The 24,406-nt window shown below is 43.6% G+C and overlaps 1 protein-coding gene across 1 annotated transcript in view; it reads left to right on the top strand.

Annotated features, from left to right (window-relative positions):
* Positions 1 to 24,406, top strand: part of EXOC2 (exocyst complex component 2) — a 357,767-nt gene that overhangs the window by 134,611 nt on the left and 198,750 nt on the right. The window contains exon 11 of the mRNA XM_073630963.1: positions 20,870 to 20,995. Within this exon, the coding sequence (XP_073487064.1) occupies positions 20,870 to 20,995 (126 nt within the window). The remainder of the gene's footprint in view (positions 1 to 20,869; positions 20,996 to 24,406) is intronic.

Here is a 24,406-nt window from a genome sequence, read left to right on the forward strand (position 1 = left end):
GGAGTCCTCTTCCACTCCTCCATGACGACATTACAGAGCTGGTGGATGTTGGAGACTTTGCACTCCTCCACCTCCTGTTTAAGGATGCCCCACAGATGCTCAATAAGGGTTTAGGTCTGGAAACATGCTTGGCCAGTCCATCACCTTTACCCTTAGCTTCTTTAGCAAGGCAGTGGTCGTCTTGGAGGTGTGTTTGGGGTCAATATCATGTTGGAATACTACCCTGTGGCCCAGTCTCCAAAGGGAGGGGATCATGCTCTGCTTCAGTATGTCACAGTACATGTTGGAATTCATGGTTTCTTCAATGAACTATAGCTCCCCAGTTCTGGCAGCACTCATGCAGCCCCAGAGCATGACACTCCCACCACCATGCTTGACTGTAGGCAAGACACACTTGTCTTTGTACTGCTCACCTGGTTGCCGCCACACATGCTTGACGCCATCTGAACCAAATAAATTTATCTTAGTCTCATCAGACCACAAGACATGGTTCCAGTAATCCATGTCTTTAGTCTGCTTGTCTTCAGCAAACTGTTTGCGGGCTTTCTTGTGCATCATCTTTAGAAGAGGATTCCTTCTGGGATGACAGCTATGCAGACCAATTTGATGCAGTGTAGGGCGTATGGTCTAATCACTGACAGGCTGACCCCCCACCCCTTCAACCTCTGCAGCAATGCTGGCAGAACTCATACATCTATTTCCCAAAGACAACCTCTGGATATGATGCTGAGCATGCACACTCAACTTCTTTGGTCGACCATGACGAGGCGTGTTCTTAGTGGAACCTGTCCTGTTAAACCTCTGTATGGTCTTGGCCACCGTGCTGCAGCTGTTTCAGGGTCTTGGCAATCTTCTTATAGCCTAGGCCATCTTTATGTAGAGCAGCGATCCTTTTTTTCAGATCCTCAGAGAGTTCTTTTCCATGAGGTGCCATGTGGTGCCATGTTGAACTTCCAGTGACCAATATGAGAGAGTGAGAGCGATAACACCAAAGTTAACACACCTGCTCCCCATTCACACCTGAGACCTTTTAACACTACTGGGGAGGGAAAATGGCTAATTGGGCCCAATTTGGACATTTTCACTTATGGGTGTACTCAATTTACTTGCCAGCGGTTTAGACATTAATGGCTGTTGAGTTACTGTGTGAGTTATTTTGAGGGGACAGCAAATTTACACTGTTATACAAGCTGTACACTCACTACTTTACATGGCAGCAAAGTGTAATTTCTCCAGTGTTGTCACTAGAAAAGATATAATAAAATATTTACAAAAATGTGAGGGTAGTACTCACTTTTGTGAGATTCTATGTCTAGAAAGATGATCAGAGTCTCGTGGAAAGGTAATTTATTACAAAAGCACAAATTTTGGAAAGAAAATTGAATATGTGTGCATATATTCTGATCCTAGTACAACCTACCAAGTTTTTTTTTTTTTTTTTTCAAAAGATTTTTATTGAATTTTCCACAATAACAGAGGCACAAATAACAGGGTTACAGAGTTTCAGAGTAAATGAATCGAGCTTGCACAACAAAGCAGTCATATGAATTACATGTACTTTGTAAGAATTCAACCTCGTCACTATTGCGCTGAAAGCGTTATTAATAGAGTTATTTCGTCCAGATGGACAGCAGTAATTTTGTATGGGGAAGATTGTACATAGGTTAGAACCCATGCCCTCCAAAATAGCTATGATGCGGAGGGCGTTGTTTAGTCTATAAACTTCTGTAAACCTAAAGGGCAGAATGTGCCGTGTGGCACCCTACCAAGTTATCTGTCTCTACAAACAGTACTTATTCGCACCGGCTCCTTTGGGTTGTGTGTTGCCCAATGCAATGGCAAGACAAAAAATCATTGCTTTATATAGGACCTGTTCACACCAACACTCTGTGTTGGTATGTGTTGCAATGAAATAATGCAGGCATAATTTTATCACATTGCATTACAATGTGTTCAAACATGTTGCAACGCACTACAGTGCAAAGAATGAACATAGAAGTTAAAAAAAGAAAAAGAAGCATACGCTGCAGTGTGTTATATCGGTGCATTGCAGTTCATGTTCACTTCTCACATTATGTGCTGTACTTTGCTGTACAGTGTGGTGTGAACGAGCTCTTACTAGAACAATCAAATTAAACCCAAGCAAACAAAGGAACCGCATACATGCAGTCTATAGATCGGGGTCAGCAACCGTAGATCGCGATCTACCAATTGTGGGTAGGTGAGGGGTAGATCGTGTCCCTTTCTTGCTGACCCCTGAAATCTGGACAGGAGTGGCAGCTGCATTTACTGGAAATGATCCTCCTGCAGCAGCTGAAATGCAGCTTCTCCTTTTCTTTCACCTGCCAGTATTCAGCTGCTGCCAGAGGAAAGGGGATTGGTTCCAGAAAATGCCACCCCCATTGCCCCTCCTGTCCAGGTTCCTCTTTTGTTCTGCTGCTCAGACCCCCTGTGTGCTCCCCTGCCTCCAAGCTCTGTACAGAGCTTATTTATTTGATGCAGCTGAGGCTGTAGAGATTGAGGTTGAGGACTGTGTCCTCAATCTCTTTTCTTTGTCTATAAAAAGGAAACATCAAGGATCTATTTAGACCTCTGATATTTCACCAAAGCCTGACTCAACAGGGCTGTTAAAAATTGTAAGAAATAAAAAAATTGAAGAAAAAAATAAATAAAATAATGACACCGTCCACTGCCTTACTGACACCAACCTCTGCTCTACTGATAACGCCCACTGCCCTACTGACACCATCCTCTGCTTTGACAAATGACACCGTCCACTGCTCTGATACCATCCTGACACCAACCTCTGCTCTATTAAAATTCTTTAAAAAAAAAAAAAAAAGAAATAAAAGCGCAGAATGCCGGTGACCTTTGATCTCTTTCATGTTCTTCAGGTAGATCTCAAAGATTGCCTACCTCTTTTATATAGACAGTGTCCTGTATGTAACTTTGTATTTGGAACTAAGGTGCTATGGCTGTTTTCATATAACTGCATGCAATTAGGAACAGATAAGTGGTCCTGCATGCATCTGTCCCTAATCGCATGTAAACTCTTGATGTGTGATTACAGGTGAACAGCCACAGACACCCACTGTGCTTGTTAGGGTGTCATTGATTTGTACAGACTTCCTATTTGTGGGTGATCACACACATCGTGATCCCCACTGCAGATTTATGCTGATACTTGCAGCACCACGACCCTATTGACCATGTGAATGAGGCCTAAAAGTATGCATTTGCTAATTTTTTATGTAAAAAAGTCAAGTGAGGCCTGAATAGGGGGTGAAACCATGGCTCAACTCTTACAGGAAAAATAGAGTCCTATATATATGTGTGGCTGTGTACTCTTATACTGTATCTCTGGGTCTATTTTATTGTTTTGTTATGTGGTTTTAACTGAATATAGCTTTTGGTTACATACATGTTACATTATATGCTGTTTGAATTGTCCAGGTCTATGACAGGTTTGCTTTAAGAATATTTCGTTTTCTGGACAATCGAGAAATACCAATTTATGAGCAATGCTTACTACCATTTTTGTTTTAAATGAAGGGTTTTATTTGTCTGCTGTAATCATATCCGCATAACTATGTGGTTTACTTATTTAACGTTTAAAAAATGTTGTGCATTTGCCTCTGCTTGTAGTAGTGTATCTCTAAAGAAATAGAGGAAAATGTGCCTTTACTGTGCAATATTCACCTTTTAAACCATAACTAAAAGTAGACCAAGGTCTCGTCTCGGCTTCTTTCCTGCCAGGAAAAGGCTCCATGTTAACCCCCTACCAACATCCGCCAGCAGGATTTGCAACAATCCAGCAGTCTGAAAACAGTTCAGAATTTTTAGCAACCTCTCAGCCTAACAGATTGATGAAGCTGCTGATAAGACTCTTCATCCTCAGTTGCTACTGACCTGCTGATTTTACATTTTTCTTCTGCATCTGCAGATGTATAGTGTGTGTGACCTGTCCATCATATCAAACATTGCAAAAATGAACTACTGAATCCATTAAATTCCTTTTGAGTTGGCACCCCAAGGTTATAATGTATTAGTTAGAGGGGAGCGCCTGCTGGAAACGTAATCAAAGGTAATTGATAGTCATGTGTCTCTGGGTGGTTGTCAATTCTTAAAGTATAGAACTTTGGAATATGGTCTTGTTAACCTTGTTTCATTACCTGTGTATAACGTTCCAACCACTCACGTTCCTAGTAATTGCAAGAGGTAAACGGGTACTGTAGCAATTGCCAGCTTGAAACTGGTAACATAAGCCAAATTATATATCACCAGCACACCACGGATCTTTGAAATAATGTCCAAACGCTTATTTATGTGATCGCATCACAGCAATACAAGTGCAGGACCCCTTCTTCAGACATGTCATGTTCATCACATGCCTGAAAAAGTGGTCCTACATGGCCCCCAAATTTTGCAGTTTATTTTTGTGATGTGATCACATTAAAATAAAAAAAAAATATTTCAAAAATCCATGGTGCTGGTGAAATTTTTGTTTTATTCCCTGGGCACTTTTATTGTAGAATACACTTTCACGTAATAATCAACCTAATGCGATTAAAATTATTATTGAAATTTACTCGCTATTCCAAGGCAATATGAGGGCTTAAAAACTACATTTTCAAGGAAATCTTTTTCTATTTACAAGAATGAAACAGGGCTGTTTACAGTAGTACCAATGTAGCTGTCACATTTTAGTGGCTGTTACAAACTGAAAGCTTCTGATTGGTTGCCAAGAGCAAGCCTATTCTTTCCTTTTCCACTGTTTTCTATCAGTAAGCCCTAATCTGCAGATCCATCTGCCAATATTGTTGTTATTCAGACCCCAAGTAATGGAATGGAATTAGCTGCTAGGCCTTAGTTTCATTCACATTTTCATGAACGAGTCTCTATTAGATTAGATACCGGCAGTTAATCTGATATTAAAGGAACCTTTTGCAGCTGTTTCTCTTTCATTTTCCCTCACTTACTGTACAGCTGCAGGAAGATTTTTTTCCAGCTGGGAGCCATTTCAAGTCTAAACCACATCCCTCAGGTTTAGCCTATTGAAAATATTCTCTTAACGGTTTACCCTTAAGAAGAGGATGCAAATTAAAATGTAATTGTGTGGAGGGCATACTGCCAATACATTCATATGTTAATCAATTATTTAAATATATGTTTTTTTACACATACAATTTTATTGTTTTTAATAAGTGAAAATGTAAAATGGTCTCTGATATTGGAAATTTTTATTGGTCTTTGATTTCATTTATATTTTGCAGTCTTTTTTATGAAACTTCTTTTTATAGAATTTAATATAGACTGCTTTCTGCGGTATTTGCTAGTGTAATGCAGTGTAATTGCAGATGCTGGAAGTAGATACAGTATTTGAGGAATTTTGATTTGTTTTAGATTCACAGAAGAGGGTGTTAGCTGATGCCACAAACTTGCTTTAAAGCAGAACTTTATATATGATCTTTTTTGCATACTTGCCTTAGTCCAGTGGTGCCACCTGTTAACCACATGCCGACCAGTGCACGACGATATACGTCGGCACAATGACACATCTGGGCAAATGGGCCCTTTAAGATGCAGCATTGTGGGCGCGTGCACCGTGACCGCGTGTCCCGCGGGCTCTATTTCTGCCGAGTGCCCGCGATCATTTCACGGAGCAGAAGAACGGGAGATGCAAACAAGGCATTTCCCCATTCTGCCTAGTGACATGACATAGATCATTGCTCCCTGTCATCGGGAGCAGTGATCAATGTCATGTGAGTGGTAGCCCAGCCCCCACAAGTTAGAATCACTCTCTAGGACACACTTAACCCCTTGATCGCCCCCTAGTGTTTAACCCCTTCCCTGCCAGTGTCATTTACACAGTAAATAGTGCACTTTTTATAGCACTGTATAAATGACAATGGTCCCAAAACAGTGTCAAAAGTGTTCGATGTGTCCGCCATAATTTTGCAGTCACGATAAAAATCGCAGATCGCCGCCATTACTAATTTTAAAAAAAATGAATAATAAAAATGCCATAAAACTAACCCCTATTTTGTAGACGCTATAACTTTTGCGCAAACCAATCAATATACTCTTATTGCGATTTTTTTTTTTTTTTTTATCATAAATATATAGAAGAATACATATCGGCCTAAACTGAGGAACAAATGTGTTTTTTTTTTTTTTTTTTTTATATATATATTTTTGCGGAATATTTATTATAGCAAAAAGTTAAAAATATTGCTTTTTTTTTCAAAATTGTCGCTTTTTTTTGTTTATAGCACAAAAGAAAGCTCTATTTGTGGGATAAAAAGGACATCAATTTTGTTTGGGTGCAATTGTCAGTTAAAATGATGCAGTGCAGAATCGCAAAAAGTGCTCTGGTCAGGAAGGGGGTAAAGCCTTCTGGGGCTAAAGTGGTTAAAGATTGATTGTGTGATTGCCGATGGATTGACTGACAATTGATGTATGTATGACCAGCTTTATCCACTTCAGCTCCAGAAGGTTTTACCCCCTTCATGACCAGGTCATTTTTTTTTTTCCAAAATCTTTTTATTGGTTTTTAAAAAGAGAAACAAAAACAGATAAAGAGAACAAACAGTTAAACATACATTGGTCTAATATGATGTCTATGTGATCCTTGCAGGAATCACGCTGTCACCTTATTCATGAAAAATATATTATGAAATCAATCATAGCGGTACAGTTTACTGGGTCATGAGGTGGTGCTATGTGCAGTTGTACATGGTAAAATAGCATATTGTAGATTATTGTGTACACCTGGCACCCGCTTGGGAGCTACTTTGTGATTGGGGTCTACTGAGAGGCCTCTGAAGCGGTGGAGGGATCTGCCAGCCACTTAGACCAGACTTTGCTATATTGGGGCAGCCTCTGTTGTCATATGTGTCTTTATACAGAGGTAAGCTATTGTTAATTAATTGTTTCCACAGGGAGAGAGGAGGGGGGGTTGGTTTGCGCCAACTAAGGGCTATAGCTTTACGGGCATAGAACAGGAGCAATCCCACCAGTGTGTGTCCCGCCACCGTAGGAATTAGTTGTTCTACCAGGCCTAGTATGCAGATTGACATTGATGGTTGTAGTGGCACAGAGGTGATTTGTGTGATAAAGTCCAATATCTCCCTCCAGTATCCGACAATTGCCGGACAGGTCCAGAAGATGTGGGTGAAGTCTCCAGGAGTCCCACCACATCTCCAACATCCGGGAGGGGAGTCGGGGTTCATTTTGTGTAGTCTGTGAGGGGTAAAATATGCCCGATGGACTATCTTGAATTGGATCAGGCGATCTCTCAGAGAGACCAGGGAGCTAAATGGGAAATCCCATATGTCATCCCAGTCATCGTTGTCAAAATTGGGGATGTCATGGGACCATTTAGATCTTAGCTTTTCCATAGTCGGGAGGGAGGTGACAGTCAGGTGTGAATATAATTGAGAAGTGGGTTTTTTCGCACAATCTGATCTAAGAAGGTCCTCCAGTGAAGATTGGACTAGTTGAGGAGGGGAGTTGGAGAATTGGTGACTAAAGGCATGGGAGAGTTGAAGGAATCGGAAAAAATAGGACTGTGGTATATAAAAATCGGAGTTTAGTTTGGAGAGCGGGACTAGGGATTGATTGGAGATAATCTGTGCCACCTTTTTAATGTTAAATTTGGTCCAGGCATGAGGCTCAGGTAGTTTATAGATGTGCTCCAGGGTTGGGTTTATCCAAAGGGGAGCATTGGGTGAGATTGCCTGTTGAGGGTATTTTTCTAATTTGAGACCTGCCCCCCATGCACGCAGTGTGGTGCGCATGGAGGGTGTCAGTGGATAAGGGGCTTGAGGGCGTCGAAAAAGCAAAAATTTGAGCGCCTCTAGGGATCCCAGCACTGCCGTCTCGACCTGGGTAGCTGGGTTGGAGGTGTCCGGATTGAACCACCAAGCAGCTGTTACTAGCTGGGCGGCCAGATAGTACTTGTATAGATCTGGACACGCCAAGCCACCTTGGGAGGTCGGGCGTATCAGTGTTGACCAACTGTATCTGGGGGATTGGGACCCCCATAGGAAAGAGGCGAGGAGGCGATGTAGTCGTATGAAAAAGGATTTAGGAATCCACTGTGGAGAGTGGCGAAATAAGTATGTAAATTTGGGGAGTATTTTCATTTTAAACAAATTAATGCGTCCCAACAGTGAAAGAGGCAACGATTCCCACGCCTTCAGCCGTTGCCGAGTCTCCTGAACCACTGGGGACAAGTTGAGGGGTAAGAACTCAGAAGCCTGCCTGGAGACCACCACCCCCAAGTATTTAAAATTCTCGACCCATTGTAGAGGGATGTCCGTGGGAGCTGTGTCAAGGGCTGCAGGATCCACGGGGAACAGGAGAGATTTTGTCCAGTTAACCCTGAGGCCCGTGACAGGAGAAGGAGTTGAGGACCTGTAGGGCTCCCTCGAGTGATGGACCCGCGTCATTGAGGAAGAGTAGGAGGTCATCCGCATACAGGGCGACCCTCTCCTCCAGCCAGCCAACCCGCAGTCCCCTAATGTGAGGAGAGGTGCGAAGGGCCTCGGCAAGTGGCTCCATCGCGATGGCAAATAAGACCGGTGAGAGAGGGCAGTCCTGCCGCGTGCCCCTGGACAAATGGAAGGACCGTGACAGGCCCCCTCCCAGCTTAATAGCCGAGGTGGGGTCATGGTAGAGGACCTTCATCCATTCAATGAAGATCAAGGGGAACCCCATCCTGCGGAGGACCTCCCAGAGAAAAGGCCACTCGACCGTGTCGAAGGCCTTCTCAATGTCCAGGGAGGCCACCACTCTAGATCCTTCATTGAGATGTTGTGCATGTATGTTGGTGAACAGACGCCTCAAGTTAACGTCTGTCGCTCTATTGGCCATGAAACCAGTCTGGTCAGTCTCAATGATAGATGGTAGTAGGGGCTGTAGTCTCGTGGTTAGTAATTTGGTGAGGATCTTGAAGTCTGTATTAAGTAGGGCGATTGGTCTGTAGGAGGCACAGGATGTGGGGTCATTAGACACTTTATGAATAAGAATGACATGGGCATGGCCCATGGAAGCTGGGAGGGCACCATCAGTCAAACATTGGGAATAGAGCTGGGCCAATTTGGGGGCCAATAGGTCCCCATGAGTTTTGTAGAACTCAATGGGTAGTCCATCTGGGCCCGGAGACTTTCCCGCGTGAAAGGACCTAATCGCTTTCAGTACCTCCTCCGGGGTAATCGGCCTCACTAGGGATTCTCTCTCCCCATCAGACAACCAGCCAAGTGCCAAGGGGTCCAGCCAAGGTGCGAGGTCCCGCGACTGGAAGTCCGATGGTAGCACTGAAGTATAGAGAGAGCTGTAGTACTGACGGAAGGCTTCAAGTATGTCTGGCAGGGAAGAGGCCGACCCTCCCGAAGGGGACGCCACACTAGAGATCACCGTCAGGGGTCTGTCATGTTGTGCCAGCATCGCCAGAAGGCGACCGTTGCGGTCTCCTTGTTCAAAGAACCGTTGTTTGTTGCGGTAAAGGTCAAGTCTGGTAACTTCGGTGAGGTGGAGGTGTAGCTCACGTTTCGCTGCATTGAGGGAGTCAAAGTGTGCGTCAGTGAGGTCAGCTGCATAGATGTCTGATTGGGATTGCGCAGTGGTCTGTAGGGCAGTAGTGGTAGCCGCTTGTTCTCTCCGGATCCCAGCAATAGAAGAAATGTATTGCCCTCTGGTAAAAGCCTTAAAGGCATCCCAGGTCACCGCTGTGGAGGAGGATCCCGTATTAAGATCCCAGTATTCCACTAAGCGTGGTGGAATGGTGTCTGCCAGGTCAGCATGAGAGATCCAATGGGTCCCCAGGTGCCAAAGGGAGGAGGAACGGAAGGACGGGAAATGAACGGTAAGGAGTAGGGGGCAGTGATCTGAGAGTCCGCTGGGCAAGTATGAGGCATCAAGTACATCTGTCAGCATAGTCGGGTTGGCAAAGGCGACATCGATGCGGGAGGAAGTTTTATGTGTATTGGAGAAACAGGAGTATGCTCTGGTCGTGGGATGTTTCCATCTCCACACCTCAGATACACCCAGCGCCTCTGCCCATGAGAGCAAGTCAGTAGAGAATTGTTTGGGGGGGGGTAGGTCTGTCCAGGTCTGGGGCCAGAATGGCGTTGAAATCACCCATTAATAACAGTCTAGCAGGGCAGTATGGAGTGATTTTCTCTAGAATGGTGTATAAGGTGGAGGAGGAAAAAGGAGGGGGGATGTATACACCTACTACAATATACCGGACACCCCAGACAGTGAACACTATCAGTTCATATTTACCCTGGGGGTCAGTGTGAACATGTTCCATCACACATGGGAAGGATTTACTAATCAGGATTGTGACCCATCTGGCATATGTGGAATAGGAAGCATGGAAGGCTCTCTGGATCCATGGCTTTTTCAGCGCCAGTAGTTTGCTGCCCATAAGGTGCGTTTCCTGTAAAATTACTATATGCGGGGAGTGCAATTTGAGGTACTTGAAGAGTACCGCTCTCTTAAATTTAGAATTGAGCCCCCAGACATTCCAGGACAGCGCACTGAAGGTGGGGGCGTCACGTCACGTCCTGTCATTGTGCGGAGGTCTGGCGGGGGAAGAAAGGAGGAGTGAGGCAGGTGCACGTGCACAGCTCAGGAGCAGCAAGGACCCAGGGAGCCTGTACCAGGTGGAATCATGACCTATGGAAGACCAAATAGACAAACGAACATGAATAGCTATAACACTGATAAACAATACCCGTGATGACACTGAGGTGTCAAACCTGCCCTCATCTGATGACATCCCCAGAAAATTTGGGGAGTGATCAGATATGGCCTATACCCAAAACTCAAAAACAGTAAACCCTTAAACTTTAATTAGCAACAGTTCAGTGTTGTGTTCCAACACTTGTGGAAGCTCTTAGGTAGGGGAAGCAGGTTCCAGACAGTAGCACAGTCAAAAAAAAAAAAAAAAAAAGAGAAAAGAGGAAAAACAAAATTGGTGGTTGCCGTTGGAGCTCCGCAGACAGGAGCGGATGGTAGTCTATGTAACAAAGGGCGTTGAACAACCAATTGGGGTAATGGTGAATTAGAGCAGTGAGAAAAGACCTAGGGATGGATGGTGCATAATACTGTGAGTCAACATGGGACAGGAGGTAGTCCTGTTCAGGGGGATTGTGATAGTTAGCTGCTCCCAGTATGTTGTAATCAACTATGGTTCCATGGTAGTATGTTGTCAGCAGGTATCTAGCCATGCAGCAGCAGCCTCCGGGGTGTTGAAGAAACGCGTGTTGTCACCATCAGTGATACGCAGCCTGCTGGGATATAATAGACCAAAGCGTATTCCCCTTTCTCGGAGCCGACGTCTCACATCCGTAAAGGACTTGCGGCGTTGCTGTACTTCCTGAGCGAAGTCCGGGAAAAAGAGCAGTTTGGTATTTTCGTATTTAATTTCAGGCATGGCGCGCGCTGCTGCCAGAATGTGATCCCGGTCGCGGTAATTTAATAGCCGCAGCAGGAAGGGGCGAGGAGGGGCCCCTGGTCTTGGAGGGAGCGGTGGGACCCTGTGGGCTCTTTCCACCACGAAGGTGGGAGGCATATCACCCAGGCTGAACAGAGTGGACAGTAGTTGTTCAGTAAACTCAGCTGTTCTGGGACCCTCAGCTCTCTCAGGTAATTCAAGTATGCGGATGTTATTCCGCCTGAGGCGGTTCTCAGTGTCTATAGCACGCTCCTGGAGCGCCTTCACTTGGAGCTGCAGGGCCCTCACCTCCCTAGAATCTGCCCGGACTGTATCCTCCACCGTGGAGACTCTGTCCTCCACCTCTGCGATACTGGACCTGAATTTGTCCATATCCTGACGGATGAGACCGACATCTATGGTCAGGAAGTCGATTTTGGTTGTCAGAATTTCCTTGCATGCTGTAATGGCCGCCAGGATTTCTGCCCCCGTGGGGGCCACCGCCGCCCCCGGCTCCGCCTGCGAATTCACCGCCATAGTGGCAGCGGGCCGCCTCGTAGAGGATTTGGTCGCCGGTGGGGGGGTACGAGAGGCCTTCGGACCAGATTTTGTGTAGCGGGTCCTAGGGTGACCCATCCGAGGTCCGCCCCGCAATGAAGGAGGTTCCTAGGGGGCCTGTGGGTAGGTATTGGGGTCCACGGGGTAGGATGGAGGATGTGAAGGTGCTCACGGGGGCAAATCGCCAGTGGGGCACGTCCACCCCTGCACAGATTATCCACTCCCCAGCTGCAGTATGATTCAATCTTTCCCCCACAGGGATGCTAGCAGGAGGGGAGGAGGAAAGGATGGCCGGATCACAGTGCCCAGGCTGGGAGGATGTTACTGGCTTTATAGGGCCCAAAATGGTGATGGGCTGCAGGTGTGGGGAATCAGCCTTCAGGGATCTTCAGGCGGCCCTCCGATGGCGCTCTCCTGGACTATCCCCTCTGAAGGAGCTGCCCCAGGTGGATGAGGATGGGGCCGCCACTCGTCCGTCGGATAGCGGTACTCGTGTGTGGAGGATGCAGGCTGCCTTGTAGGCTGCTAGACGGCGGCGGGCCGCGGGTGCGGAGAGCCTGTCTCCGGGGATCCTCAGGCGGCCCTCGGATGGCTCACCCCCAGCCTGCCCTCACCGGAGAAGCTGCTCCAGTCGGGTGATGACGATGCCGCCGCTCGCCCCGTGGGGCACCCGAGTGCGGAGGATGTATGTGGCCTCGTAGGCCGCAAGATGGCAGCGGGTCACTGCTGTGTGGAGCCAGCCGCGGGCTGTGTATCAACACCACCGGCCGGCCGGGATACGCAATTTGGGCTGGGATTGATGCAGGGGGTGCCCAGGAAACTATAGGGCTGATCTGGAGTCTCACCGGAATGTTCGCTGCTGAGGATGGCTGTAGATTGAGTCAGGATGTGCAGAGCTCCACAGCAGCACGTCTGGCTTGTCTCACACGCCCGTGCTGTTTTGCTGGGGCACAGTTGATGGCACAGGGATGGCAGTGCTATATTGCTGGGGCACAGATGATGGCACAGGTATAGCAGTGTTGTATTGCTGGGGCACAGATGATGACAAAAGGATGGCAGTGCTGTATTGCTGGGGCACAGAGAAGTCAATGCTGTATTGCTGGGGCACAGATGATGGCACAGGGAAGACAGTACAGTATTGCTGGGGCACAGATGATGGCACAGGGAAGACAGTACAGTATTGCTGGGGCACAGTACCTGAGTGTGGAGGATGTGTCTGTTGTAGTAGGCCACAAGATGGCGGCGGATCTCTGAGGTATAATGTTGGCCACGGCCCGATGGAGACACAATCGGCCACAATTTACGCTGGGTCTGGTGAGGATGCTGTCTGGTGATTGTTAGGGAGAGTTTGGAGGCTCTCCAGGTTGTATTTCATGCAGGATGGCGATGGATTTGATCAGCAGGCCGTGGGCGCCCGGAATCAGCCTGTATGGATTCTCAGGTGGCCGTTCAGGCCCCCCACACAGTCCAGCTGTCTCCCAGGGACAACCTCCAGCTATGTGTGCTATTCAGCTGCCTCTCACCCCGCGGATCGCGGCACTCCAGCCCGGGGATGACGGAGGCTCCGTAGGCCTCAAGATGGCGGCAGGTCTCTGAGGTATAATGTCAGCCACGGCCCGATGGAGACACAATCGGCCACAATTTCCGCTGGGGCTGGTGAGGATGATGTCCGGTAACTGTTAGGGAGCATTTGGAGGCTCTCCAGGTTGTAGTTCATGCAGGATGGCGACGGATTAGATCAGGATCGGCGGAGCTCCAGAGCAACACGTCTTTCTCCCACTACATCCGGACACGCCCCCCCGACCAGGTCATTTTTAGCTGAAGTGGTTAAATTTGACATTCCACATTCATTTTTTTTTTTTTTTGTAGTAAAAATGCAAATCAACAACCGTTCTTACTGTCCTTTTGCCAATTTGTATAAACTAGGACTTAAAGCTCTCTGATCAACAGGGAGCATGAGCTTGGCTGATTGCAGAGCTATAGATTTGACTCATCTGGGGGTAAATCAGACCTATGCAGAGAGACCACTCTGGTCACAATATCACAATAGATGTGTCCCAGCCAACTCTTCCTCCTACATTTTTCATTAATATAATTAAAGCCAAACAGGAAGAGCATGGTCGGCTACTTTCTTAAAACGTAACTTAACCCTAAAGGGGAAGTTCCACTTTTCTGCTTCCCCTCCCACTTTTGGACACATTTTTTTTGTGTGTGGGAGGAGTGGGTATCTTTTGATAGGTACTCGCTCCCACTTCCACTTGGGTTGCCAAGCAAAAATCCAGCCCCCCCCCCCCCTCTTTGCCTGCAGTTTTCTGGAACATGTCCCAGGAAGCTGTGGGGCAATTCACAAGCCACCTTCCCTTAGTAAACATGCCAGGGACCCAAAGACGAGCAAAGAACTGGCCCGGGTGAGGACAGAGCTGGATCCCTGGACAGGCAAGTGTCCCTTTGTTAAAAGTCAGTAGCTACAGGATTTGTAGCTGCTGACTTTTTTTGGGGGTGGGGCGGGGTGGAGACTGAAGATTTTCTTTTGCGTCCAGTTCTTTGTGTCCCTGGGAGTGTATTTTCCAACTTATTGAGATGGAAAAAGGAACACTTATTAGCACAAAGTACTAGCACTCCACTACACCCCGGGATACCAACACATGAAAAATGAATGCACAAAAATTAATTAAATCCACAGACTATATTTTCACCATTGTACTGACATTTGAAAATGACTAATGCCATTTTTTAACTGAAAAAACTCACTGTACTAGAGCACTAGTTAATTTTTATTTATAGAGGTCTACACATCAGACTGTTGGGAACTTCAGTATGTCTCAGATAATTAAAGCTGAACTCCGGGTAAGCAGCTAGAAACAAGAGGAACTACTATATTTAATTATTATACATTTTGCTATATCAATATTTTTAAATTTCATTAGAACCAAATATTGCACAGTAATTAACATTCCCACAAGGAAATTACATATATTAACAAATACATGGAGTAGTTAATACATATTTACACACATTGCAGTTGATACCTGTACAGATTAGTAGTGACCTACTGAAGTATCACTTATGGGAGATGAGAGATGAAAAAGGGTTAAAAGGAACGTCCATACAAAATTGATGAATATATACACATATTGGTAATTATTAGCTCTATGCATTTCGGGGCCTTTTAGCCATTCATCAGGAGCAAAACCGTAGTGATCATATATACATCTGCGCCATAAGAATCACAGACCAGCCAAAAACGGCACAGGGGGCGTAACAGGGCGACAGCAGCCAACACAAACAGCGCTCCGAGTGGGTCAAAATGTATGTAGTGACACAAGTGTAAGCTGAATGGGGTGACCCCAACTGGGGGACCTCTGTTGCAAAATGGACGGGAGCAAAAATGCCATGGTGCATAGTGTTCCATGAAGGAAAGTGGTGTGACACGTTCTAATGCCATTTTTTAAATGAAAAAAGCTCACTGTACTAGGACACTTCTAGTGAAATTTTATTATCTACACATCAGATAAAAAATGTGGGGCAATTGAAAAGGAACATGGGGCAGAGGGCATTGTTTCTGAAGAGAGACTGTTGGGAACTTCAGTATGTCTGAGATAATTAAAGCTGAACTCCGGGTAAGCAGCTAGAAACAGAGGAAATACATATGGCATACAAGAGCTGTTTTACCTGCCAAAAGGATTGGTATTTCTGTCCATCTAGTTTAAAAACAAATGTAGTTTTTGTGCCTGGCAGGGATGGAAACCTGAATTTTCTTAGCTGCGGTTCAGAAAAACATACAGGTTTCCTCTTCACTCAGGCTTGTTGACCTACATTTTCAGCACTGGATCAATGCAGGTCACTGCTGGGGAATATAGAAAACAGTTGTTTTCTATGTGACCAGCTCACAGAGTAACGTAGCTAAAATCTAGTTTAATGCCAGTATAGAAGCTTCTCAGGCCAGATGGCATGACTGTCACAAAGGTAAATACCTGTCTGAGAAACCGCTATTCTCCGGCTATTCTCATTTTGCATAATATATTTGCATGATGCTAACGAGGTTAGGGTTACTGCCCCCGAACAAGTATGTGGCTGAAACAGGTGTTTTGGTTCCTGTCGGCCTTCTGCTATAAGTCCTAGTCATATTGACAGGTGAATAAAGAAAGTTGCAGTGCCACGATTCAGTTGCAGAGATGGTCTTAAAACTTGGGGGGGGGGAGGGGCAGTAAATAAAAGAAAAAAAAAAGAGCTTTAAAATGGCATTGAGAGGAGTTTTTTTCCCTAAAACATTGGAATTGGTGATTTTTATTTTCTAAGTTAGATTTTCTGTGAGATAGCCTTAACTCTAATATAAGTGCATTATAATTGCCTGAACCAATTAATTTCACTGTCCCTTTAGTTCAAGTATGAAAAAACTGTTCAGCTCACTAACACAATTAAAGCAATGTTTTTTCTATGTTTTAGCCTGGAGGATTTTTTTTTTCTGTAGCCTGACAGTGACAGAGTTTCTATGCCCAAGAGGAACTCAAATAACATTTCTTTCTGTTGACTTAAGTATAATTTTAGCCAGTTTTGTTATGCTGCCCTGTTTTCTTATCTTGCAAGAGTGAAATGTGTGTGCAAATGATTCTCTCTACATAGAAAAGGAATCCTATACCCAAGTCGTATCCGCACAGCTCCCGAGTCCTACATGTTTGGTCAATAAGCAACAGTGGGTGGTCAGACTGCAGCACAGGACAAGGACCCGCTGTGCACAGGAAAAAATGTTCAAAGGTGTTTAGGGGTGGTAAGGAAGTCTGACAGGCTACAGAAAGTCCTCAGGCTACTGATCAGAATTCCCTCTCTCTGTTGTTGGCTGGGAGAAGGCTCCAGTACCAAGCACTTGTACATCTTCACCTGTGATCACATCTGTCTGAACTGCTGGAACTTGCACTCACATTGATTTATTTTTCTTCTGATTTCTTCAATATTTTCTGCCGGTTGGAGAAAATACGGACAGAAATTCCATGTGATTTAGTAATTTTTTTTTTGTTTTGCACAAGTAAATGTTAAAAGATAAAGATCACTGCCATGAACCTTTGGTGAGACCCAGAAGGAATAATGTGTGTAGAAAATGCAGACAGCAGGATTTTGAGCATAATGCTACAAATAATTCATTTTTTTGTAACTATTTTTCCCACTTTTTTCCCTCGATAAAAATTGTGAATCCTCTTTTTTCCTTTTAATACAGAATACTGATATATTTCCAGGGCTAAATGGATACATTGTATTTAAAATCAGTAAACATTGTTCTTATTCACAACCGCTTACTGCAAAAGTGTATACTAGTCTCTATATACTACTTTCTAAATCAAGGATGATGATATAAAAATCTAGAGGTAAAAATAAGGGAGTTGTTGCATAGTTCAGATATTGGCTGTATTTTTTACTGTAGACTTTGTATGCAGTGATTTAGATAGTTGGATGTAATCATGAAAAAAAAGCAATGTGTCATGTAATTTATTTGACCTTCAGTTATTTAAATTATTAGCTTTATAATAACTTTTATTACTTTCTTATGATATTTATTGGCACCTCAGAAGTCCCTTATTGTGTTGTAACCCAACCATGATATGAAGAAAAAAAAAAGCAATGGGTGATATAACTGTTAAATTTTAATTAAATCATATTAAAACTTATATATTGACTTCTCAGATTATCTACATGCGATATTTAGGTGGTGGCAGCTGGTGTTTAATTATTATTTGTGGGTTTTTTTTTTTTTTGGGTCAGAATTTTTTTTTCCTTAAAGGGCAAGTTCACCTTTACAGAAAATGAAATCTCCTAAACGTACCTCGTAAAGGTACGTATAGGAGGCCATCTAATTGGTCGGTGCCGTCACATGGACGGCGCCGACCAATCAGACCCCGAATAGCCTATCCTGTCAGAGGGGGAGAAGAGGAGAGAAAGCCGCAGGGATTTCAAATCCCTGGACTGGTAAAGCGGTGACCCACTCTCTCCTAGCGGGTGATCACCGTCCTCAGGTACAGCGGGACCAGGGGGGATGGGGAGGGGGTGCAGTGCAAAGCCTCATGCACATGATCGGATTTTCCGATTTTCCGGAAATTGTGTGTTGACAGACTGTCGGCCTAAAATCTGACCGTTTGTATGCTCCAGCGGACAATTGTCGGATTTTCCGCGGACAAATGTTGGATGGCAGGCTTGTAAATTTTCCCGAGGACGATGTTCTGTTGTCAGATTTTCCAATTGTGTGTACACAAGTCCGTCAGACAAAAGTCCAAAGTACAAACACGCATGCTCGGAATCAATGCTCACCAAATACAACATTAGCAGAAGGTGCCAAAAGGGTTGCGCTAAAGAGCTAAAAAAAAAGCCACGTAGTACGTCACTACGTTCGTGTTTGTTGGCCGATAATTGTGTGCCGTTTGTATGCAAGACAAGTTCCTGGCACACGCCCTTCGGACAAAAGTCTGACATTTTGCCTGCGTAAAATCCGATCGTGTGTACGAGGCTTTAGTTCACCTTACAGATTTTCTGTAAAGGTGAACTTATCCTTTAAAGTGATTTGTAAACAATCACCTTGTAAAACAACCCATTCAGTTTAACATATAAATGAAAGGCAAAACATTTGTGTATAGATATAAAAAAAATGATATATACTTTTTTTCCCTTTTTTATAAGTGATCACATACCCTCTGTTCTCAGCTGCATAAAAGGTGGGGGGAGGAGAAGCAACCGCATACTTTTCTTTCCAGTGAATGGCTGTGCAGGGAGGGTGTCCGTACAAGTCTGATCATTAGAGAATGTCATGCTGAGTTCCCAGAACAGCTAGAGAACTGACAATGATGTGTTCTCCTGCTTAGTGTGGCCAGTTTTTACTAGGAAAGCAGAAGGATTAGCGGGCACACCATGGATTTCAAACAAAGGAAGCAGTAGAAAGAGAACAGGATACTTTCTCATACAAGTACATGGTACAGCAGGCACATATCAGGGATATGAAGTGCCGGGTTAACATTCTCTTTCAGATTTTTTTTTTTTTGCCCAAACAGTTGCCAGGTTATACAAGATACAATAGATTAGGTATTGAAATATTGCATCATACACAATTAAAACAGAACTCCAAGTAAGCAGCTAAATACACCTTTTGAATATAAATATATATATATATATATATATATATATATATATATATAATATATATAAATATATATATATATATATATATATATATATATATATATATATATATATATATATATATATTATTTGATTTTCTACCTGCCAATAGAAGTGCGTTCAAGCGTGTCTATTGTAATCATTGCTTGTTTGAATGTACCCTAATTGGTGTATTCTACCTAGCTTTAATTTTTATTTTGAAGACGTTTTTTGCAGAAAACTACAGTAAAGACCAAAATGAGTAAGCTGAATTTTATGAATGTTGTGTGAATTGTTTTTATGTTTCCAGCACAGTTAGAAGTATTAATAGAGAGGCCAAACATAGTGGCTGATAACCGCATTACAGCTTGCTGTATGGTACTACTATATAAACAAAATGCTCTAAACCTTTGCAATGTAATGCAATTGTTTGACATTGACAGGGTCACAGATTTTACTATAATGTATTTTATTTTACCACTGACATTCATTTTAAGAGAGGACTTCTGTACCAGCTTGTTAATTTATACTTGTGTTTTAGCACCATCTTGTGTCTGTTTGAAAGTAGCAGCTTTTACATTTGCTACACATGGTTGTGTAAAAGTTTGAAAGAATGCTATATCAATTCCTTCGGCCTCCTGTGTTTGATTTTTTCCATAAACAGCTGAAACATTATTATTAATAACATTATTATTATTAATAACATTATTATTATTGACTGTCTAAAAAAAAAATGTAAGTGTGCTATTAAGCCGCTGTGTCTGTGTAATGTAATATTAGCTTATACTTGTAATCTGTGCACAATCTGGCTTGTATTTTGAGAAAATATAGAGGTCATTATGGCTGTATTTTTTATATTATGTATTTAGTACATGTCATAGTTTGCATCCCAAAAAGTATAATAGAGTGAAGAGGGAAGGAAACATAAATTTAGGGTTGTCCCCAGAACAGGAATAGAGGAGAAATCTTTCAATGAGGACACTAGTTCTGTTGACCTTGGTGACAACCAGGGATACCCTCACTTTGGAGGGATTTCCTCTAACTTCCTGTTTTGACTGTGGGACAGGACATGAAAGGAAATCTTCTCAAAGGGACACAGATGGCAAAAAAAGGGTTATAACCCTCCCCTAAGCCGGGTACACACTACAGTTTTTTTTCCTGCAATCTAGCAGTTTGCACGAAAAAAACTCGCCTCTGTACTAACCATGCTAGGTTAGTTCAGTGATCTGCTCCGCCGAGCTGTTGCATGTGCCATTGGCTGAGAGCACTGATCGGTAGTCGGTTGGCTGCTGGTTCTCCAGCATGCACGTCCAACACGAGGGCCGAATGTTGGCTGTTTTTTCTTTTTTTTTATGGCCCCTTGTCTTTCGACATTCAGCCCTTGTGTACGGAGCTTTACCCTATCCAAAATGAAAGGTGGGTGTGTGCGTATATATAATATATATATTTCAATGGAATGTAAACGTGTGTCATGCTTGAATGCAAACAACTGTACATACTGATGAGTGGAATAGGTGTTCCCAACATGATGTAAATATAAATGGGAGAGCCTGTGCTTGGCTTCTTAGCATCATATGGTGCAAAATTGGTTAATGTAGATTTCAAAGCTGAGTACCTGCTGGGAGATTGCCAAATGCACCATCTCATGTACTGTTTGGGCATTGTTTAAATATATCTCTGTTATCTGACGTTGTTGCAAATTTATTTTCCATGTTTGTTTATTTAAAGGTAATCCAATGTTGCAGAGCCCGTTGCTTGACTTAGACAGCGATGGACGCCCATCTCCAATTGGTCGACTCAGTCAGACTGCCTCACTTCAGAGAGGAAGCAGCTTCCAATCAGGACGAAATGACTGTAAGGCTAAATGGGCTTCCTGTGTTCTGCAAAACCGAAACCTTTACCCACTAAACCAGTCAGGTCCTTTGCTCAGTGATTAAACCCTTCCCGACCAGCCGCTGCAGTTGTTACTGCAGCATGTTATCACCCGTGGGCGAAACCACGTTTCCTTACGTCACTTTGCCTTTTGACCACTAGGGGGTGTGATGACCGCCGTGCACCTGCGATCGCTCGTGACAGAGTGAGAATTGGGATCTGTGTGCGTAAATACACAGATCCCGGTTCTCTTAGGGGAGAGGAGACCGATCGTGTGTTCATACGAAGTATGAACACCGATCTCTCTCTCCTAGTCAGCAAAAGTTCCTTAAAATGAATGAAACCCACCGATCTAACTTTCCCAAACATTTGCATTCAAGGCATACCTTGTCACAGTTACCTAGTGTGCTTATGTTGCATCTCAATCAAACTGTTAGGCCAACAAATGACTGGTGTCATGGCTGGTCACATGTAGCACCATAGCAACTTCAGCTCAAACAAGAGGCTATCATGGCAGCTTCCCTGGTTGCAAAGGAGAAGAGGGTTTCGTTCTGCTTTAATTTGCTTTAAAATTATCTGCTGACAGCTCAGCGTATTGCAGAAGATAAAAGGTCCTGAGTTAAACACAAATTTGATGGTGCTTCATATACCTGTACTTTATGGTTTAGAGAGTGCAGGGACATTGACATGTGTGCAAGCCTTACAACTGTGCTTCCTTAGTAAGAGGGCTGCTAATAACACACCAAACCCTTTGTGGATTATCTGAAACTATTAACCTTGAGCTTCCACCAAGGGAGAGAGAGTGAGAGCACTGATTGTAGTAATATTGGTAGTCATCATACGTGTCTTCATCAGAGCTGGCCCTTTTGTAGTAAAAAAAAAAAAACATGTCCTAGGACCCTATGCTTTTATACATCTTATGTTTATCAAAGCTCAGTTCCTGAAATTAAATTGTAGTCTGAGGTGTTAGGCTGAAAACAGGAAATACTTTCTTGGTATTTGTTTTCCCACAGAGCTTATGAAGGCGTTCCTGTAGTTAAGGGACAAGTATTATGCTTTACTCTATTGCATGGAAAAGTGTTTTTTTTCCCCCAAAAAAACTAGTTGGTAACGTCTGTGTCACATTAACTAAACTCTGTGCAAATAACTAATTAATAAAAAAAAACCTACATAGCTTTCAGTATCTTCCAAAACTAGCCCACTTGGTCATTATAATAGGCAGGCAGCTATAAGTACGGTGTATCGAGTTTCGGCCGGTTCCTGCTTAACCAGCCTAATTTCGATCCGTCTATGGTCAGGCAGGTTGTACTAAAGTGGATCTATCAATCTACTTCAGTACAACCAGCCTGCTGGTTTTTTTCATGTGATCACTAGCTGCAACTATAGCTGCCTGCAGTGATCATTGTATTCTAATAGCAGGGAAACCTCCTGCTGTCAGAATACAACAGCACAGTGGGAAGGATTCCCCTATCAACACTTACTGTGCTGATGAAGGAATCAAGCAATTTTCTTTCCCTCAACCCATAATTTATAGGTTGCTTAAAAAATATTGGAAGATCTGTGTGTTTTTCTGGAATTGTTGCCATCCCTTCATACGACCTACATACATATGCAGTTGAAGTAGACATTTTATAGCATGCATGAGTATTATGTTCTCCCATACATTAATATCTCCCAGGTAATGGCTGCCTAAACTGTAAGGTGGTGTCACATGGACTTTACAATTATAAAGTACTGTATGTAGTAAACAATATACAGAATCTAGCTATCTTCTTTGGGTCTTTCAACAAATTACTGGTATAAAAGTGATTAGTGATTAATAATTGATTGTTAGTATTGTGTTCTTGATAGTCTTAATTTGTGTGTGGATATTCATCAATATACAGTGGCTTGCGAAAGTATTCGGCCCCCTTGAACTTTTCAACCTTTTGCCACATTTCAGGCTTCAAACCTAAAGATATAAAATTTTTATTTTTTGTGAAGAATCACCAACAAGTGGGACACAATTGTGAAGTGGAACGAAATCTTTTGGATTTTTGAAACTTTTTTAACTAATAAAAAAATGAAAAGTGGGGCGTGCAAAATTATTTGGCCCCCTTGCATTAATACTTTGTAGAGCCACCTTTTGCTGCGATTACAGCTGCAAGTCGCTTGGGGTATGTCTCTATCAGTTTTGCACATCGAGAGACTGAAATTCTTGCCCATTCTTCTTTGCAAAACAGCTCGAGCTCAGTGAGGTTGGATGGAGAGAGTTGGTGAACAGCAGTTTTCAGCTCTTTCCACAGATTCTCGATTGGATTCAGGTCTGGACTTTGACTTGGCCATTCTAACACCTGGATACGTTTATTTGTGAACCATTCCTTTGTAGATTTTGCTGTATGTTTGGGATCATTGTCTTGTTGGAAGATAAATCTCCGTCCCAGTTTCAGGTCTTTTGCAGACTCCAACAGGTTTTCATCCAGAATGGTCCTGTATTTGGCTGCATCCATCTTCCCCTCAATTTTACCATCTTCCCTGTCCCTGCTGAAGAAAAGCAGGCCCAAACCATGATGCTGCCACCACCATGTTTGACAGTGGGGATGGTGTGTTGAGTGTGATGAGCTGTGTTGCTTTTACGCCAAACATATCGTTTTGCATTGTGGCCAAAAAGTTCGATTTTGGTTTCATCGGACCAGAGCACCTTCTTCCACATGTTTGGTGTGTCTCCCAGGTGGCTTGTGGCAAACTTTAGACGAGACTTTTTATGGATATCTTTGAGAAATGGCTTTCTTCTTGCCACTCTTCCATAAAGGCCAGATTTGTGCAGTGTACGACTGATTGTTGTCCTATGGACAGACTCTCCCACCTCAGCTGTAGTTCTCTGCAGTTCATCCAGAGTGATCATGGGCCTCTTGGCTGCATTTCTGATCAGTCTTCTCCTTGTCTGAGCTGAAAGTTTAGAGGGACAGCCAGGTCTTGGTAGATTTGCAGTGGTCTGATACTCCTTCCATTTCAAAATGATTGCTTGCACAGTGCTACTTGGGATGTCTAAAGCTTGGGAAATCTGTTTGTATCCAAATCCGGCTTTAAACTTCTCCACAACAGTATTACGGACCTGCCTGGTGTGTTCCTTGGTCTTCATGATGCTCTCTGCGCTTTCAACAGAACCCTGGGACTATCACAGAGCAGGTGCATTTATACAGAGACTTGATTACACACAGGTGGATTCTATTTATCACCATCAGTCATTTAGGACAACATTGGATCATTCAGAGATCCTCGCTGAACTTCTGGAGTGAGTTTGCTGCAATGAAAGTAAAGGGGCCGAATAATTTTGCACGCACCACTTTTCAGTTTTTTAATTGCTAAAAAAGTTTAAAATATCCAATAGATTTCGTTCCACTTCACAATTGT

This window comes from Aquarana catesbeiana, linkage group LG05, assembly GCF_042186555.1.
Source record: "Aquarana catesbeiana isolate 2022-GZ linkage group LG05, ASM4218655v1, whole genome shotgun sequence".
In the NCBI taxonomy this organism is placed as follows: Eukaryota; Metazoa; Chordata; class Amphibia; order Anura; family Ranidae; genus Aquarana; species Aquarana catesbeiana.